The sequence below is a fragment of the Colletes latitarsis genome, chromosome 6, assembly GCF_051014445.1.
Source record: "Colletes latitarsis isolate SP2378_abdomen chromosome 6, iyColLati1, whole genome shotgun sequence".
Lineage (NCBI taxonomy): Eukaryota > Metazoa > Arthropoda > Insecta > Hymenoptera > Colletidae > Colletes > Colletes latitarsis.
In genome coordinates this window covers 7,712,527-7,733,131 of record NC_135139.1, presented here as the reverse complement: position 1 = coordinate 7,733,131, position 20,605 = coordinate 7,712,527, and the positions used below count along the sequence as shown (strand labels likewise).

General features: G+C 35.6%; 3 protein-coding genes across 11 annotated transcripts in view; 1 reads left to right on the top strand and 2 right to left on the bottom strand.

Moving 5' to 3' along the window:
• Nha1 (Na[+]/H[+] hydrogen antiporter 1) overlaps positions 1-20,605 on the top strand; it is a 572,935-nt gene that overhangs the window by 539,737 nt on the left and 12,593 nt on the right. The window lies entirely within an intron of this gene.
• On the bottom strand, positions 2,097-9,499 carry LOC143342314 (sodium-independent sulfate anion transporter). The gene is made up of 11 exons (XM_076766047.1): positions 7,008-9,499; positions 6,396-6,591; positions 5,820-6,040; positions 5,576-5,756; positions 5,226-5,390; positions 4,844-5,005; positions 4,032-4,172; positions 3,252-3,397; positions 2,972-3,145; positions 2,465-2,618; positions 2,097-2,393 (listed from the first exon to the last, which is right to left on the bottom strand). Exons 1-11 carry the CDS (start codon positions 7,233-7,235, stop codon positions 2,209-2,211), a joined length of 1,953 nt encoding a protein of 650 aa, XP_076622162.1. The 5' UTR covers positions 7,236-9,499; the 3' UTR covers positions 2,097-2,208.
• Positions 9,642-20,605, bottom strand: part of LOC143342320 (uncharacterized) — a 24,098-nt gene continuing 13,134 nt past the window's right edge. For 7 of the 9 annotated variants that reach the window (XM_076766061.1, XM_076766059.1, XM_076766055.1 and 4 more), the window contains exons 4-12: positions 17,502-17,611; positions 17,309-17,431; positions 17,064-17,222; positions 16,804-16,985; positions 15,957-16,253; positions 15,700-15,890; positions 14,852-15,040; positions 11,813-11,869; positions 9,642-10,019 (exon numbers count right to left, since the gene is read on the bottom strand). In XM_076766061.1, coding sequence (XP_076622176.1) covers positions 9,786-10,019; positions 11,813-11,869; positions 14,852-15,040; positions 15,700-15,890; positions 15,957-16,253; positions 16,804-16,985; positions 17,064-17,222; positions 17,309-17,431; positions 17,502-17,611 — 1,542 coding nt within the window. In that variant the 3' untranslated portion in view covers positions 9,642-9,785. Of the gene's footprint in view, positions 10,020-11,812; positions 11,870-14,839; positions 15,041-15,699; positions 15,891-15,956; positions 16,254-16,803; positions 16,986-17,063; positions 17,223-17,308; positions 17,432-17,501; positions 17,612-20,605 lie in introns of all 9 variants that reach the window. The other 2 variants (XM_076766064.1, XM_076766063.1) reach the window with 2 other exon arrangements.

The following is a 20,605-nucleotide window of genomic DNA, read 5'->3' as shown; positions in this document are numbered from 1 at the left end:
CTTGAGCTTCGACGTTAATTTTAAGTCTCTATCGTAAGCGTCTCCCAATATTGCCAAGTAACTATAAAACAAGTAGCTTCTCGTTCTCTCGTTCTTTCGTTTCTCGCTTTGGTCACCGCTGTTTCAACGAATGAAACATGTGATCGGCCGTGCAGTGGTCCGAAAGATTTAAAATGGTATTTCGCTGGAAGGTGTAGAGTATCCGTTTTCAGCGGAAACGCATACCTTCCGTTTCGCGGAGTATCCGTTTACCTATAGAAATCGATCAATCAAGGGTAATGTCGATTCGATCCTAAGATCTGCTGCATGGTTTAGCATCGCGTCGCGTCGCGTTTCCCTCACATTAGCTTCACCCTCTCTAAACAAAATAATTACTTGGCAAAATTAAATTAGACTTAAGCGTCGACGACTACATTGTACGCGAATGCGCCAAGTAATTGTTTATCAAGTAGCTTCTTTTTCCCTCGATCTCTCGTTTCTTACTCCGATCACCACTGCTTTGATGTAGAAAGCAAGTGATCGGCCGTTTAGCTGGTCCGAAGGGTCAGTTGCCGTCCTCTGGTGAGACGATCCAAGGGAAAGGGTATTTCGGCCGCAGAGGGGATCAGGGACTGTTCCTGTCTGCGGTAGCCCCGACTCAGGATCCCTCTTTCTGTTAGACGTCCCGAGTTGGGTCCAGCTGGCTACCAACAGGATGCTTGGGGGAAATGGGGAACTCCTGTGTCGGTTGCGTCGATTCACTTCCCCTTCGATTGGACTCGCTAAGAGGCAACGAGCTGACCTTTTGGACCTTGCTATTCGATTCGCGTCTCTCGTTCCTTGCACCTATTGCATGGTGCATCGCGTTGTATCGCGTCACGCCACCCACGATTTAGCTTCACCTTTTTTTAACGAAATAATTGCTTGGTACGACTATATCGATTAGATATAAGCCTCGTCTCTGTACGCGTCTCCGTATAATGTCAAGCAATTATAAAACGAGTAGCTTCTCTCTCTTTCGTTCCTTCGTTCCCAGCTTCGATCACCACTGTTTCATCGATTGAAACATGTGATCGGCCGTGTGGCTGGTCCGAAAGATCTAATCGCCTTCCCTTGGTAATTCGATCGAGGGAAAATAGTTCTTCGCTGAAAGGTGTGGAGTTTCCGTATTCTGCGGAAACGCACACCTTCCAGCGGAAATCGACCTTGTCTCAGGTACTCTCTCTATGTCAGACAGCCTAAGTTGGGTCCTTCGGGCTCCCGGCGGGTTGCGTTGGGGAAATGGAGACCTCGATTCAGGGTTGCAGCATCTGTTTTCCTATAGAGATCTAGTTAGCAAGAGCAGTAGGTTCGATCCCAAGATCAGCTGCACGGTTCAGCATCGCGTCGCGTCGCGTTTCCCACAATCTAGCTTCATCCTTCTTCTAAATAAAATAATTGCTTGACATAACTAAACTAGAAGATCGAAGGAACTTTGCTTCCTTCTATCTCTCTAGTTTCCCTAAGAATACAAAAGGGAGATAGATGGAACTTGGATTCCATCCATCTCTCTTTGGGTCTCCACTCGCAGCAACCTCCACGTGGTGAGATCTGGTAATCGGTGTTACCCACGATGAAGAAGTTCTTCTTCGTGGGTAACACCGAGCTAATGGCTGCGAATTTAAAACTGTTCTTTAAGATACTAGAGAAAATTATACTGCTTAAGGGGGGAAATTTTTCTTTTTTATCCCTTTTAATGTTTGGGGGTTTAAGAATTAGTTACTAAATCTGTTTTCCTATAGAGATCGAGTTAGAAAGGGCAGTAGGTTCGATCTTCGGATCCACTGCACGGTTCAGCATCGCGTCGCGTCGCGTGTCCCTCGATTTACTTTCATCCCTTTTTAAACGAAGTAATTACTTGGTACAATTAAACTAGAAGATCGAAGGAACACTGCTTCCTTCTATCTCTTTAGTTTAGTAATCTAGCTTGTAAGAATGTAAAAGGGAGAAAAGTATTTATGCACGCTACATTCGTTCGCCGCATGGCACAAACCCATCGTTCAACCCGTTGTTGAACTTTTGTCATTTGTGTTACTAGCTTGTTATCGATAAATTGTTATCGTATAATTAGAACAGACCGCATTTTTCGTTAAGAATAAATATATTTCTAAACCAATCGATATTACGCGTAAAAAGAGATAATTATTATTGAAATATTATTTACACATGTGTTGTTCTTGCAAGATATTTTTATTTCGCTTTCGACGATAACGGTGACATTAATGCAATTTCTTCGGTATTGTCGTCAGGATTTGTAACAATTTTTTTATGTGTCTCTGAATACCTCTTATCATGCACAGTCGCAACCGTTGCATTTTCCACCACGTTTTCTAAGAGCTCTTCCTTCGCTTCTTCTTCATTTGTCAAAATACCGTCTGGAAAACGTATATTTTACAATAGGTAGAATAAAAACAATCGAAAGTGCTGATATGAATGTAACGTGTACCATAAAACATGCATATATTATCTTCTGCGTCGATGAAGTAAAAGTATTTATCATTACCAAAAGTTTGAATACTTTTAAATATTTCCGAATTAACATGGAGGAAATACAGTTTCTTTCTTTCTGCGTTCATATTTTTTGATAACACCTCGATCCCCTGTAATAGAATGGTACATAAAGGCAGGAAACAGATTATTGTCTGGTTAGGTGTGGGTTAGATTAAACTTTGAAACCCGTGAATTACATCAAGAATGTCACAAGTGTCATAAGTGATAACTTAGCAATAAAATAAAAAGCAAAAACAAACAGGCTTTAAAACATCTTACTCGACATATTCTCCACCCAACTTGAACACTTTGTGACAACAGTATACTTGATGGTAACAACGTGTCTCAAAGCAACTAACGTTTCCAATGACTTCGTCGATTCATATAACGCAACAATAATTTTTTTTCGCCTTGATTGTCACTATGAAATATTTCATAAATAGTGAAATTACTATGTTTATACCCTTATTGCTGTGTAATCAATATTTCGTATCTTTTCGCAATTGATAACGAATAGTGTGTTATTTTCATCGTATTTTTGAACGATATCGATGACTGTATTGCAAAAATAGTTCGCAGCAGGGTAAAGAAGCCCATCGTCTGGTTTGAGCATTATGTATTTGTTTCCAACTTGTGTCTAAAAATGTGAAAAAATATTTTTTCGTTGTGTAATTTAAAGGAAAAATCATTTCTTTCATTCATGTACTCGTGAGTTGTAAGTTACGAAAAACTTATCTTTTTACCTTGCATTGAATTACTTCAATGTGTGGCCTTGCAGTCGGTCGAAGGAGAAAAATGACATTAAATAGGGCACCGGTCAAAAGTCCTATTTCCACGCTGCAAACAATACTAACTAAGAATGTAACTATCGCTGCAATGGCATCCTTTTCTATAATAAACAATGAAACAGAACTTTTTGGAATTTATTGTACGGTATGCTCGATTTTTTAATGTTCTACACTACAGTTACTATGAATTCGAGATAAGAAAATATTAAAATATTTAACGTTAAAAGTGGTTCTCTTCTGATGAATACTTAACGAACGAGAATTCCCATTAATATTAAGGCGCTAAGTACAGTCAGATCAATTGGTTGCTAAGTTCACTTGCCTGATTAAGAACACGCCAGACACAACTCTTCCTTTTTTTCATAATATTGTATACGGCGTAATTCTAGAAACTGGGATAAGCTGTAACACTTTTCAAAGCGATAATAAAATTAACGGAGACGAATATGTCACAATACCTTTCGATACATTACTTTAATATTATTTTAATCAAAGAGCAAAATTTATATTTTTAAATATAATGTATGCAACGAAAATAAGTATTTAATATTTTCTTAAGCAAGATTGTAGACCTCCCAGAAATTTATTTACGGATTTTACCGGGGTCTGTGGACCTCGTGTTGAGAACCACTGTAAAGGCTTATAAGCATTTTAACACCTTTAACTGTCGAGCGAAAATTGTGTATGTCTCATCGTTGATTTAATTATATTAATTGTATTAAGTATGACACCTACTGCATCCATTCCAGAGTAGTTTTACTATCTTCAAATCAATCATGAAGACAACTGCGCTTATCAATACTGCTGCAAGCGTAGCGCGTGGAATGTAATAAAAATGCGGCGTCAAGAAACTTAACGCCAATAACGACATAATACCTGGAACGTTCAATCTCCTTAGTCGAGACTTTATTATAGACAAAATATATTACATTTGCTTCAAATATAATATTTTCCGCTTGATAAGGTAATTGGTTAATACGTTAAACACCAAACTAATTTTGTTTCATTTTCTATTTAGGTGGTATGAAAATACAGAACGTACACCTATTTCAAACAAAAGATGAGCTGGAAACCTCACTTTTGTTTAAAATGTTTCAACAAAATTCATTAAAAAAGCGTAAATATAGTTTTTAGTTTTATACAGGGTGTTCGGCCACCCCTGGGAAAAATTTTAATGGGAGATTCTAGAGACCAAAATAAGACGAAAATCAAGAATACCAATTTGTTGATTGAGGCTTTGTTAAAAAGTTATTAACGTTTAAAATTGCTATCACGTGCACGCAGCTGTTTGCAGATTGCCGTTCTACAGGCAGAACTTTAAACGTTAATAACTTTTTAACGAAGTCTCAATCAACAAATTGGTATTCTTGATTTTCGTTTTATTTTGGCCTCTAGAATCTCCCATTCAAATTTTTCCCCAAGATGGCTGAACATCCTGTATGAATTGTAAAATATTATTAAATTTGATACTGTCGGTCCCTAAGTACCATAGCGTTTAATGTATTAATCCACAGTAAATATTTCTAAGCTTGAAATGGAAATATTACCAACATATATGCCAGCCATAGGTGTTCGAACACCGCTGGCGGAAACCACGGCACTTCTAGTGAACGCTCCGGTACTTGGCATAGCTGAAAAGAAGCTTCCAAGTATATTGCATAAGCCGAGTGTTAGCATCTCCTGCGTCGCATTTAGGGTTTTACCGCTCGCTAAAAATAAGTTATTCATCATGGTTATTCATTTGTTGATACATAAGAATTCTGAAATTTCAGATTCGTATTCAAAACACTATAACAAACACATAAACCCGACGACAAGAGAAAATATTAAACCTTACAAGGTAGTAAATGTAACTTTTAGATTTTATACATTTGTTATAGTGTAATATGAATACAGGCCTCTATTTCTGTAATAGCTTATACTTTTTACCAAATGCTTTAGCGATAGCTATGTTCGCTAATACCGACACGAGAGGCAATACGATTATCCCAGTTCCATAATGGTAACACATATCTACGAAAGTGTAAGTTTGATTTCCCACCTGAGACGAAAATGGTGGCAAAGACAGCTTTGGAAGTCCCGATTCCATTCTTCCTTTAAAGTGAAATAAACGAATATTAATGTATAAAACTGAAACTGAGATAGATCTGGGTTTCGTGCAAAGGAAAAAGTTGCTTAAAATTTTTAAAAACCATGCAGATTGATCATCGTGTGAAACTTCGACAAGTTTATCTTATCGTAATGCTTCGATGATAAAATAAGGAATCGTAAAAATATACCTGAAAGAATAAATGGGGTCGATCCTGATTTCTGTAGGTAGAAAGCTATCGTGGAGGTTATCAGGATCACCAACGCATTGCGACCAATAGATAAAAACCACAAGATCTTCTTTAAAACGACGATTTTGTCATTTTTGTTTCTTTTGTTTTTCGCAAAACAACAATCCGTATCTTTTAGTTTCTGCGAATATTAACACATTTCTCATCTATTTTCGTTGCTAGTACGATAATTGGATAAACTTACTCTGAAAGTCAAAAGGAAAGCAATGCTGCAAAGCCCAAGAGTCAGGTCCGGTATACGAACGTTTTTAACGTTCTTAACTATTTTTATTAGATCGCCAGCGACGTTGGATGCTCTAAATTTTAATCCTAATAGTCCTTGCAGTTGAGCCACGATTATAATAATCGAAGTAGCTGAAGTAAAACCCGATGTAACGGGTATGGATATAAAGTCTACTAAGAATCCTGTATAAATGAGTTGAACCCTTTATTTACATTGCATCTCAAGAGAAAAATGAAGAACTACAGTAGAACCTCGATCATCCGAACTAGTCGGGGGTCAAGTTATACTGTAATAAAATACTTATAACAATTCGTCCCATAAACAATGCTGTTTTTTTATTTTATAATTTATCACAAGTCATACATTCCATTCAAATATGGCAACGTATCCCCTTTAAGAGAAATTGTAAATAGCATTATTATGGAAAAAATTAATTTTCAAAGAAAAACATTGTTTATGAACTAATCCGATATAAACTAGATTATTGTAATTGTTTAAAGAGAATTTTTATTCTTTTTAATGTTTGTCGATACAAGCCTAAACGTAGTACACCCATCAGTAATTCTACACATCCAACCAGAAATGTAAATAGCACGATAAAGTCCACTGGCATGTTCCTAGTATATTCTAAAGTTAAGAGTGACATCAGGGACGTGGGTCCAATCGAAACTTCTTTAATAGATCCAAAAATAAGATATATAAAGGCGCCCATGAAGCAAGAATAGAGACCATACTGAAAGGAACGCGTACAAGAGGAATTGTTAAGTTAATACAATTTAACATTTCAGAGAAAATTAAATGGGTTTTTCGGGTGAATTTATGACACGTGAAAAGAAACTTTAGCGTTTGAAAGCTTTGAACGTCAACTTTTACGCTTTTCTTCTATATTAGCTGCTTAGTTAAGAAAGCTAGTAATATTTATTTATTTCAGTCTGATAGCTATCATAATGCCAAAGCTGAGGCATAAAGTATACAACATATTTTTAGACATAAAGTATACAACGAAAACAAATATTTAAAGTTTCTATGTGCAAGTTCGCCAGCTCTCAGGATTCTAGCCACGGTCCCCTAAGAACTACTACAGTAACGAAATAAAAATAACAAACGAAGAAAGAAATACTTAACAATTTTCAAGATCGAATGACATACCTGTGCCGTTAAACCTGCGAGTGCAGCGTACGCGATACTTTGTGGAATTAAAGTTAATCCTAGAGAAATTCCAGCAACCAAATCCGAAATAGCATCCAACTGGGTATACTTCGGCAACCAACTTAATACAGTTACATACTTCACTATTGACCAATTCCGTTTATTTTGTTCTCCCGTCGACGATAAGCGTTCTTCCAACGAAATAGAATTCTTCTTAGATACTAACATACCTTTGAAATTGAATACAGTATTCCTGACAAATGCTTATAAGATCCTCACGATACGTCCTCAATGATATTAACCGAAATTACGGAAGCAATTAGTGCCGTCGACTACGTGAAACTATATCGCATACTGATATCAACACGTTGCCATACTATATCCATGTACTGCAAACATGAATGCGGTTCTATCCTCCTATCAACATATTTTCACGGACTCGAAATCGTTATCGCTTGATTGTGTCTCTTCCCAAAGCTTAGAGCAAACGCTTGGCGCCAGCAAGAGAGAAAGCTGAATCACTGGAATTCGTTACTATCAAATCACACGTCCACAAACGTTTAATGGTTAAATAAACGCAATTGCATTCGACGTTTCAAGATATGTTTGTTTTTCCAGGTAGCGATGGATTTGAATTACTTCGAATCAGTTTGAACGTGATTGAAGCTGGATCATTGATTAGTGACAATTAAAAGAAATGTACAATTTTACGTAATATAATGAACAATGAAAAGTAAGATCTTCATCTGTTATTAATATTAACTACTTGTTATATCGATAAATACCAATTGTAAGGAATATTGCTGGTCAATAATGGGGGCACAAGACGGTCGATAAATAGTATAAGCAGGTTAATAAAGGTGACGCGAAATCTAATACAATATTCATTATAATTTTTCTATAAATAATCAAATAACGCTTCAAAATTAATTCATTTATAAAATTAAATACTTCGATAAGTAAGAGATTACATACTTTACTTAGATATCATTGTATATTAGTAAAAATTAATTTTAAGCAATCAATATTTTTATGCGTCCACTGATGAGCACATGTACTTTTTTTGCTGCTTTATGTTTGCGTGGCTGTGGTAAAAAGTGAATGAGGGAATTGACAGTTTCCCACGAAGATAATAAATTTCTTTACGATATTACGATTCATGAAAGAGAGCAATAAAAGTATGACTTCGAATACGACCGTCTCTAGACAGCGTAAGAATTTCATGTTGCTCAACAGTTATGAACAGACAGTCAATAAATACTAAGTATCTTAATCCGTGCAAAGAAATATTGTTCTCTGATTCTTTAGACTTCCCACATTAATCTCCACCGTATCCAAACGTAATTTATATGACATAAATAACTACTTGATGCATGTCGACCTATTTAATAAGGTTTGTAGTTAAAGATAGAACAACATTATACGCGATTCCACTATGTGAGAGATTGATCATTACCCAAGGCCTCGCCTTGTTTCGTGATCTTTATTTAAGTATCAACAAGAATCGCACGTGGAATGAATATACGTAGACGACAACAGCATTTCTCGTAGATCATCGTCAAAAACTTCGAACATTGTACAATTTGTACTTTATTATGGTAGAATTTTGATCTATGAGTGTTCTTAAAGTGGTAAGTACAATCGTCAGTCAACGCATAGTATCGCGTATTCTTGCATTTGTCAGTTCTACACACTGTCTTCCAGAGGCTATAAGTTTCGTGTTCAGTCACGAAAGTTGCTGCATCCTCTGAAATGATCCGACTTGTAATTTTGCGCAGAACGATCTTCAAAGTCTTTTCACGATAGCAACTACCTGAGTTTCGACGATAATTGGCACTTTTAATTTCTGGGGGGAAGGGGGGGGGGGGGGGGAGAATGATGGTTTTTTCAAAACAAAACGTATATAAGTCGCTGTCATTAATTAAAAGGGACAATTTCTAGAACTGACCGCGTCGGTTGTCGGCGTTCGTTCGATCAGGTATCGTTTTATGATTGTATTGTTCCGCGAGTCAAAGGTCAATGTTATATCGTAAAACGCACTTAATTAGTATCTGGACTGTTCCAACTACGGAACAATACGAGGGATTTTCCGTCTGGAATAAATTAGTAGATTAGAGTCAAGTCCGTTTATAGAAAATTAGAGTTATAGTTAAGTTTGAGTTAAAAACCGTTTTGTCATCTTTCAAGAGATGGAATAACTATTATACATATAACTGTATATTCAGAGCTGGGTAAAATACTATTTTATTTAGTAAATAGTAAATAAATATTTTATTTTATGGCTTAAAATAAAAGATTCTATTTCATGCTATAAACTGTTGAAATAAACTAGAAGAATTTATTATTTAAACTAGCATTTAACACATTTCCTCTCTAAATTTTACCCAGCTCTAATACTATACATATGTAGTTATCTTTTTCCACGCAAAAGAATTAAGTAAAATATTATACTTTGAACGAAGAAAATGGGTATCTCAAACAAGAACTGCTATTACAATTTTTAATAGCTGTAATATAATTATAATAATAATAATAACGTTAATAATGAAGATGATGATGATAATAATAACAATAATAATGATGATGATAATGCTAATAATATTAATAATATTAAATGACAACAATAATTAATAATAATTGTATAATAATACATTATATGCAGTTTATTTCAATAAAATCTCTATGTAAAAATTCAGTTATAACATAATAACAGCGCTCCGGATCGCACCGCGCTTGGAATTCAGGATTTTTCAATGCGATTGTTTCATATTGTGTACCTTAACGCAATTTTTTATTGATTTGATCAATTTGCTCATCGATCCTCTCGGAAACTCCACGAAACTTATTTGGCTCTGGCCCAATCATTTGTATAAGTTGTGGTACCTCCTGGCCGCTGATTTGCGTGAAACGCGCCAATGATTTCATGCAAGCGAACAACTGTTCCTCGGCGGGATTACCATTAAAATATTGCAGCAACGCCATTGTCAGCTCTACGGCAACATCGTCGAATACCTATACGTTTCATAGAATATAAGATGATTAGACAAAGATTATGATTGTTCGATCATATAGCTTTTGCGAACAGCTCATAAAATAATGAACACTAACAGGGGACATTAATCAAATATCCCGAAACGATTTTATTTTGATCGAAACATATTATTAAATATTAAGACCTAAGATATGTAATAGCTCATCAAAGTAATCGAACAGTATACAAAAAACGTTTATGTATAAGATACAGTATCGTCAAAAATGATTTGCATAACAGTGTACTTTGTTGAGCTGTTCATAATATCAGGGCAATAAGCACGCGGCCAAATGGCGACACCTATAAGGTTGAAGATCGTGCGGGGATTCCCGTGGCTTTTGTTCGAGCTCCATGATCGGCATTACTGCAATTTATTTATATTAACCTATGTAATATGTAAAGAATAATTAAAGTGGTTGTGTTTAACACTTTAATATTGTCTATATATATTTATCCAATCAGTTCCTATGCAAGAGGACCTGATATTTTTAAACATACTTTAACTTTATTTCAGCTATGTAAGTACACTATCGCGCTTATACAGTAGGATACATGGTCGAAACGTTGTCACTTTTTGGACTAATGCAACGTGTATAAGTTTGTAGATGAAAGTGTGACACTAGGATGCAAAGAATTATAAAAGTAGAGATATTATAATGAACATATGACATAAGACTTTAATCTGAACAAACTCAATAATATATGTAAGAACATATATTAGTGACCAATAATGGTTGGCTAGCAGTCATGTACATATGTGTGATAGAGTTTCTCAAAGTGTTAATAACAATTGCCTTGCCTGATGCTTTGTAATTCTCTTAAAAAAGGAATATTTAGGGGTTGCTATAAAGTTTATTTCACTTTCATGCATTGTAACCAAAAGAAGAAAGAACAGGGCAGAGTTAAGTAGACAAAATTGTAAACTGGACCTACATTCTGAAACATTTCCGTTTGGACATATTTATCTTAAAATGTACTTCTTGGGAGTACTTCCTTTCTTAAATTTAAAATTTAATAAAAATAATAAATACGTATTTCTTAGATTTTACTGATTAACAGTATACTTCAAGAAAAATAAACTCGGTTATGAACACTTGTCCCTTGAAAGAATCTATTATGTTGCTTTGACACTTTAAACAGCCAATGAATAAGTAAACATCTGTCAAATTACCTCTTTTCTTAAATACTTACTAATGTAAAGTTAAATCGTTTTATATTATATAGTCAGTACCATATGTATCTTCGTGATTTTCAAAAGAAGTATACGAAAATCATGCAATCATCATGAAATTTTGCAATACATACTGATGTATAATTAGTTGTAATATACTATATTCTGTGTTCTTTCTGAAGATCTAAAATTGTAGCAAGGGCAAATGATGGATTTAGAAAATTTCAAGGGGAAGGAGTAGTAACAAAAAATTGACAATCCAACCCAATCCTCCATTTTGGAGAACATTGGTCTAGATATTTACCTTATTGGAAATTTATGGGCAGAAAAGATACAAGAACTGGAAAATGTGAAGTTTCTAACACGTAGACATTGGTAAGTGAGATTATTGAAATACGAAATAGTATAAAACCATATACACATAATATAACATATTAACAAAACATTTATGAATGTTTTGTTAACAGAAATGTGTGGGACACTTTGCATATGAGATTGCACGTATTCGTAAAATGTACAATTTGCGTGGCTCATGGAAATCGATTGTAACGATGGACGACTTACCGTAACGTACGGTTAAATTATACGTGTTCAGATAAGTACCTTAGAAATGCTGCCTTTTGGTAAAAGTCGCCGCAGATTTTTACTTTTGTTCATTTTCTGAAAAAACAGTATCCGATCTCTCGAAAGATATCCATCCTTGTCAACTGCAATGCGCAGTATCGTGTACATGTAAAATACAGATACAAACGAGCAACGAGACTGTTTATACATTTCTTGATTTATTTTTATCGATATAATCAATTTGAAGTTGTCAACAATATCTCGTTGCTCGTTGGTAAATCGGTTACGGGGCTCAATACGGAGTTAAGAACCTCTAGTAAATTTGACAATTACAGCTGATTTATTAATAAAGGCAGCACTTCTATTCGCGAAAATAATAAAAGCGTGACCATCTCTGCTGTGTTGTTTAATTAATAGTACTAGGCGTAAAGCGTTTGTTAAGCAACATCGCGAATAAAACATCTTCCATTTTAGATTTCCATATCAAAAATACAGGGCAGTTTCGTTTATATCGACCATCCCCAATTAAGGTCATCGACATTTAATAATCCTAATAGTATATTATTTTAGTACTATAGTGTTGCGTAGCTGGCAAAAAGAATAATTTCATACACGTGTTACCACATGTGGTTCAGTTTAGCATTTTGTCAGCTACAATAAAATGATAATAAAAATGTTGATGGCTTTGAAATTAAACGTAACAAACGATTTTGAAAAAAAAAATCGTTGTCATACTATTTATCTTTTCAAAACAAATGCCTTGTTTCCTACGAATATTATCGTACTTGTAAAAATAACGAAGATACTAAAGTAGTCAAGATGTACGAAACAACCTACACTGGATGATTCTAGAAATTGGGACAAGTCATACCTCTTTTTTAGTTATAGACAAAAACAAATGACGCAGGAAAAAAATGAATGACTTAAAATAGATAATTTAATCTTTCTACAACAATAATTTTTTCATACACGAAACGTTTACTGTATGATTCCATTCAGGCAAATATTATCGTAGAAAAAAAACATATGAATGTTTATATACAGGGTGTTCGGCCACCCCTGGGAAAAATTTTAATGGGGGATTCTAGAGGCCAAAATAAGACGAAAATCAAGAATACCAATTTGTTGATAAAGGCTTTGTTAAACAGTTATTAACGTTTAAAGTTCCCACCGTACTGAATTTTTTTTCTCGAAAATGCGCAGGATTTCGGGGGTAGGTCTATTCACCAAAAATGATTGTAATTGACCCCCGCAAGCGAAAATAATTTTTCCAAAACGATTTGAAATTTTTGATTTCCGTCGAAAAATTTCACACCTTCTCGAATTTTTTTCTAGAAAGTGGAGAGGATTTCGGGGGTATGTCTATTCACCAAAAATGATTGTAATTGGCCCCCGCAACCGAAAATAATTTTTTCAGAATTAATTAAACATTTTTTTTTTCGTCGAAAAATTTAGGCACCTACCCCCTGTCGATTTTTCTTAAAAATTCATTTTTCATTTTTAGTAATTTTGTTTGACACCCTACAGAAAAGTTGTCTAATACTTTTTTGTAGGCACCCATGAGCTCTACTTCAGAAAAAAATTTCATTGAAATATATTCACTATTGTAGGAGTTATGGCTGTTTGAAAATTGGACCATTTTTATTGAGTTTTCCTAACATTACGGGGTCAAGGACCAACTTTTCGAATATTTTTGCAATTTGTACGTATTCTCCACCAAAATACGCGTAGTTTGCTTTTTTAAACATTAAAATCGTCCAATCCGTTCAGAAGTTATGACGCTTTATAGATTCGCATGAAAATTCGGGCAGACATTTCTGGCCAGAAATTAGATTTTCGGTAAGGAATTTTTTTCTCGAAATTGAGTAGGATTTCAGGGGTATGTCTGTTGACCAAAAATGCTTGCAATTGACCCCTGCAACTAAAAATAATTTTTCAAAGACGATTCGAAAGTCTTTTTTTTCACCCAAAACTTTCAGCACTTACTCGAATTTTTTTCTCGAAAGTGGGTAGGATTTCGGAGGTATGTGTATTCACCAAAGATGATTGTAATTGACCCCCGCAACCGAAAATAATTTTTCCAGAACGATTTGAAATTTTTGAATTTAATTGTTAATAACTTTTTAACGAAGCCTCTATCAACAAATTGGTATTCTTGATTTTTGTCTTATTTTGGCCTCTAGAATCCTCTATTAAAATTTTTCCCAAGGGTGGCCGAACACCCTGTATAGCGAATCAAATTAATATTCGGGTACTATAGAATTTTTACTTTATCCCGATGTGATTTTGTCCATGACAAAATATGTAAATATTTTGTTTTATACTGTACTTCTACTTATATCAAACATCGACGTAATTTCTCTGTACTGGATTTTCCTTTGTTGGCAAACGTCGAATGAAATATTACGTCCACGTTCTATTATTTATAAATAAGTTTGATAAATAGAAAGTACAACTAATCCGAAACTCAGAATGCTAGGTACAATGCATAATGTTTACAAATAGACCTTCCAGACGAAGTATAGTGACACCTTGGAAATTGGTTGGTTGCTATGTCCGCCATTTCTGGGAACTCGCTTCCTGTTTATTCCGGCAGCCAAATATGTTTATGCTTTTAAATCTACTGTGAGATATCGATATGTCGCATTATGCATTTCTATTTTACTCGGACTCTCTGAGAAAAGACACACGGGACGAAAGATCTACTTCCCTTGAACTTTAACCAATTTCGATCCCGAACGTCAGCCATCTGTCTAATGTTGCTGAACATGTACTAACGGTATAAGTACTAAATGTTTATGATTGAACCAAACCGTTTCGTAAACATTCCATATCTGAACGGATAATATAAATCGATCCTAATACGTTAGATTCCCTCCACCATTCAACTTTTCTCTCTATCATTTGTTTCTATCTACAACCAAGGAGGATATACGATTTTTTTTAGTTTGAGGATCTATTTTTGTTCTATCGAAGCAAGATGCATAAGATAGTGACTGCAAATGTAAGTTTAAACGTATGCAAAAGAAGAAGCTCGATTGTTAATCGGATAGGAAAGATACAGACCACAGTTTTTACCTCCTTGCAGGCAAGATTGTGGATAATAGCCGTTCCACGAGTCTGCATGTCAACCGAATTCGAAAGCAACGAATGTACCGCAACTTTGGTCGTCACCCTTATATTGCTGATATTCTGGTTCTGGTGTTGCCATTCTGATATGTACAATAGCCATTCCGAACTACTTAGATTTTCGAACATATTTGCCAACTGTAATACAGAGTAAAAATGAATTGATTACAAATCCTATTAATGCTGTAGAACGATAACCGATGGAGGTAATTATGATCTACAGGAATGCTGTTTAGATGAATTAAAACATAACTTCTCCAGAATTTACTTTATGAATATTAATACGTTCCGTATTGCAGAGAGTGCATATATCTCTTTGCGGCACAAGATTTCAGATAATAAAATAGACCCATGTTGCATAGAAATTTTATTGCGTTTTAAATTAAACAAAATTGGTATATTTTTATTAATAAAGATATCACATAATGTAAAAATATAAAAAAATAGAAAACCAGGAAAAAATGATTGTCGCAATAAACCTTCCGCTTGTAACAATTGATGAACCTGTATTGGCATGTTGAATGTTGCCAACACAAGTGAATACATGCAACTATTGTAATATTTCGAGGTGGAACTAAAAATGTCCCACCATACATTACGGTGCATCAAAAAGGTGGGACACTTTTAATCTCAGCGTGCCCCAAAGAGATATTTCACGCTGAACTTTCCGTTCAAACTGTTTGAAATTTTCATAGTAAAATACAATTTTTGGGAGTAGATAAAAATGATCGTGTAGCTTAATTCAAAACTTGTACGTTCTGTCGATGATCTCCTATTGTAAGTTTTATTTTACTTACGAATTGCGTGAGAGGGAGTTGTTCTTCCTGGGGATGACGATCAATGTCGAAAGCGTAATTCATAATAATATGTTCTCTTCTGTCCTGGTGCAATAAAAGAATCACGTCGTCTTTTAACGCAGCAACGGAAAGTATGTTCAACAATTTCACTCTTATATCGCTCGATAGGGATTTGTCGTATAGAATTCGCCCTAAATATGTAAATATTGTTCAGCAAGTAGCATTTAAGCGGCAAACGCAGTTACTCGAAGACTTACCTACGAAATTTAAGAAATTATCCCCAAGTGCCCAAGAGCCCTCGTTTTCTATAATATACTGTTCGAGTTCCTGCATGCACACAAATTCTTCGTCGTTTAACTTTCCTTCCAATAAACTAGATAACGCCTCGTATTCCGACTTCACGTCTATTAAATCTTTAAACACTATGGGGGGGTCACGATGACGTTTCCGTTCCTCCAGTTCCATCTTCTCCTCGTTTTCCATTTGCAGGACTCTATCGGACGGTAACATGTCTGTGGTATCTCCATTAGTAGCTTGCATCTCACTCAATACAGCTGCGTATCAAACAAAAGAAAGTGTATATAGAAACATATTATTGCATATTATGCTCCTTTTATACAAATAACAGATATATTAAACAACGACCTCGGAATAAATAACTACGATTTCGAAGCAAAAATCTGTTTCCAACCAATAAATAAAATAATGAATGTAAACAATTTTTTGTAAGATACATATACTGAAACTTATAAGTTGGAGAGGAAGAATATTGACAAACATATTTTTACATCGTACATTGCAGAGCATAACTGTAGCACAACCCATACTTTTGAATAGAAATGCAAACAAATCAATTATACAGGTTTTGCACCTCAAATTCAACTTTTTTCAAATCAAATTTATCCTTTTTCGGTTCTGTTTCGATTACGTAGAACCGCGTTCAAATCGATATAAGAATGTCTATACATAGAATTGAAATCGATATATCTGTAACAGTTATGCCATTTTCTTTGTTCTCATAATTGTTTTAATTCAAAATCGAAATGTAATGTAATTTAATTAAACGAAATGCGAGTGAATCCTGAAAAAAAAATTTGAATATACTTTCACTTTCCGCCATGTCTGCACAATTGCTCGGACCGGTACTGTTAGTGTCGCTTGCGGTGCTGTCCCTACTTCCTTTCTGCTTCTTCTCCTTCTTCTTCTTCTTTTTTTTCTTCCGGTCCTTCTTCGCAAGTTTTTCGTTAAGTTCGTTTCTCCTTTCTTCTAGCGCGATCGAGTTCAGCCTACCGTAACGCATATTAATAATACCGATAATAACGATATTCGTACAGAAAAAAGTACGATAAATAAAGTATTGTTACCTTGCTTCCTCGACAGCCTCATTTAAAAGCTCGAATTCCGGCGAAACTTCCCTCTGATTTATCGAACCAAGGAATACTTGACCGACTGTAAATAACACTGATCCACTCGAGCTGCTGCTTAAACTCCCAATCAACGATTTCAGACCTTGTCCGATCGGACTGTATGGAAACACGAACAACGATAAGATCATACGTATTAACAAATTCGCGGCATCTAGTTCTATTTATCGTTTCAGCGATCTTACGTTTGAAATATCTCTTCCGGTAAATCAAGAATGTACTTCGGGATACCCTTGCCTGCCAAGAAATTGCTAACTTCCTCCGTGAAGCAGTTGCAGTTGTGTTTGAAGAGATTGTACGTACCCGGGCTGCAATAAAACGAATTTCCCGAAACCGTCGAACGATAAGCTTAACGAAAATATTGCACCGTGAACTCACGCGAACTTGGACGTTCCCAAGCCGTGTATATATTCCAGGAATATAGAGTACGGCAAGTAGATATCACCGATTTTCTCCACCTTGTTTGGCTCCCCTAACACTGTGCCGCCCTGAAATGGAAAATGAATTCCTCAGGAGGAAACTGTACATTCGTAAGCGCGTCAATGTCAATTTTACGACAGCATCCCGAATGCCTCCATCGTTCCCTGTCCCCCCGCTGACCAGCTCTAGCGCACGTAATTTTAGAACCACGACAAACTTGCGCTTCCCTATAAGAAACGCTCGAAATAACTGCACCGTGTATCGGAGTTGCGCCCTCTCGTCGAACGTAGAAAAAGAAGAAACAGGAACGACGTGAAAATGAAAGGAAAAGAAAGGAAAAAAAACGAGAACACGAACAGACCGAAACGTGGCTCGAAACAACTAAATTTAAACGATTAGCCGAAACTCTGATTGGTTCGATTCCGCGGTAGCGAGGCGAACATAAACAGCGGAAAACTTTTAAAGCGGGCAACGTTTAAATGTTACGATAAGTTTTACGGGATGGAATCGAATTCCCGTCACTGATAAACGAACGTCGACACTCGATTTCGTTTCGACGACACCGTAAAGCGTTGTTGCACCTACGTTGAAACGATCGAGGGACGGTGGAAGACGAACAGCTTGGATCGGCGAGCGCGGCGAGACGTTTCTCACTTCGTTTGCGTTTCGTCAACGAACCACTCGCATACGAACTGACGTCGCGGCGCCTCGCGATTCGGCACCACGCAACCGGTAGCGTAACTCAAGATAAACGATATTCGGGTTCACATGGTAGCGCGCACGCTCTTTATCGATGCAGCTTTCCGTTTGCTTTTTCCATCGTATCCACGCTTATGCACGACGAACACCATCCGCCGACTGATTGTCCATCGCGGCCTCGGTTGTTGTCGATGTCGATCACGGCCAGGAAAGCGGAAGCCATGCCGAGCAACACATTAGAAGCCATCTCGAACGATGGTGAATCGATATTGGAATTAGGATCAACGTACTTTGTTCGAACACGATACGTTACGGTTTATTAACTTCGACTTCGCTGCACCTAAACCGCTGAGAAAAAGGAACTGCTATTCGGTTCCAATATGGCGGTTGTTCTTTTTACCACGACGAGAAGTTTGGGTCGAGAATATATTTTGTAGTTAAAGAGTGGACGCTATACCTGTTTAACTAAATTTCTCGATGACTAATATAGATACGTGTTTTGCTCCCCAAATTAACCTTCTTACAAATCAAATTCACTTTATGGATGATTTAGAAGCAATGGAATGTCATTTTGTTATTTTTTACGATTTTATTCGTAATTACTTGTGCGGTTGTAAGAGCTGGTGTTAAATAAATATTTTATATTAATTTGATACCATTTCACGTTATTTTTTGCTGAAGTATTATTATATACATACAATAAAATTTTTATTTCTGAATAATAACTTTACATAGGATTTCATTTTTGTTGCAATGACTTAAGAAAACAAATTTGTAGAAAAACTTGATTTGCAAAAAGATTAATTTGAAGCACAAAACCTGTAGAACTAAATATTCTATACGAACATTTTCTGTAGTAAGGAAGATTTCAAATTTCGTAAGAAAGAGTCGATGTTCCTTATTCGTATACCTTACGAAGGCTGATTAAAACGACTGACTCAATACGACTAGCGATCCCTGCCAGGATTTATCCTTTTATCCCTATTTGATATACAATATTCGTATGCGAATATATACATGCATACGAAATAAGTTTAAGAACATAAATCGTGTAATAAATTGAATAGAAACGATAGACTCATATATTTGATCTTCATCGAGGCTTTAATTAATAATCAACCGATAATCTATTTCTGTACAACAGTTAGCTGTTGTTTTTACATTAATAGGAAGTTTGATTTAATAATGTACTTCGACCAACAAGTGACTTCTTCCTAGTTTGATTGTTACACCTTAATGTTTAGATTAGAAAAATTTTGCATTATATACGCGAAGTAAATAATGCCATTTATAAAAAACATTGATTACTCTTCGTTGAAAACATCCTGGTCTAAACGATTAATCCAGAGTGACTCTAAAAATAAAATAGAATGGTCTATGTCTAACGGTATCGTTTCCGCGTTTATATGTAAAGATATTGTATCTATACTTGCTCAAACATAAGAAGCTATTTGAAATTAATACAAGATCGACAAACGTCCGCGGGATAATATTACAACAGTATCGGGCAAAATGAAATTTGATTAAATTTGCCACGATTATTTCTATAAAGTAAATTTACTATAATTATTTTATTTAATTTTACTAATTACACGATGGTTATTGTATAATTGTTGCGTAATTATAATCGTAAATCACTAAACCATACGATTACTGTACAATTATTATGTATCGCTTTAATACTACTAAATAATATTTAAAAATCTAATCTATCTACGTCGCCGAAGAAAATCTATCGACTTACAAGCTAAGAAACGATTAGTTTGCGAACCTGTGTTTACTTTTTGTGAAACAAGCTATATAACCATTAACGAATATTTTTAATAGAATAAGATCCTCCCCAACGATTCGGTATACTTCGAAACGTAATGATCTATGCAGCTTCGTCGGCTGATCGATGCTGGGGTGCGCGAAGAAACTCACCGGCAGCTTTCGCCTTCGTAGAATTTGGACGACGGACCATAGGATAGAAAGAGCCATGAGAAAGAGGGACAAGAAAGAGATTGAAGTAAGGCAGGGATTATTTTTGGAGTCAACCGGACCAAATTTAGTACCCACTCGTGTCTAGCGTATCGTATGGCCAGAATGACTCGCCACTGGCTGGCTATATAGCGCGTCCAATGGGTCACGATTCGGATAGCAGAGATGCACCCTGGACAGCCTAACATTTCGCACGGTGCAATTTTTTTCTGCCAATAAATTGTGCTTGCCAGAATTTTATTTTCGTCCGAACGAGCAACGGGGGCAGAAATTAAGTTTACGCTAGCCAGTAAATTTGATTTATTATTATAAGATTCAACGGCAGCTTATCTTTGTCATCTCCGGCTAACGTTTTGGAAAAACTATCGTTCATTTATAATTAT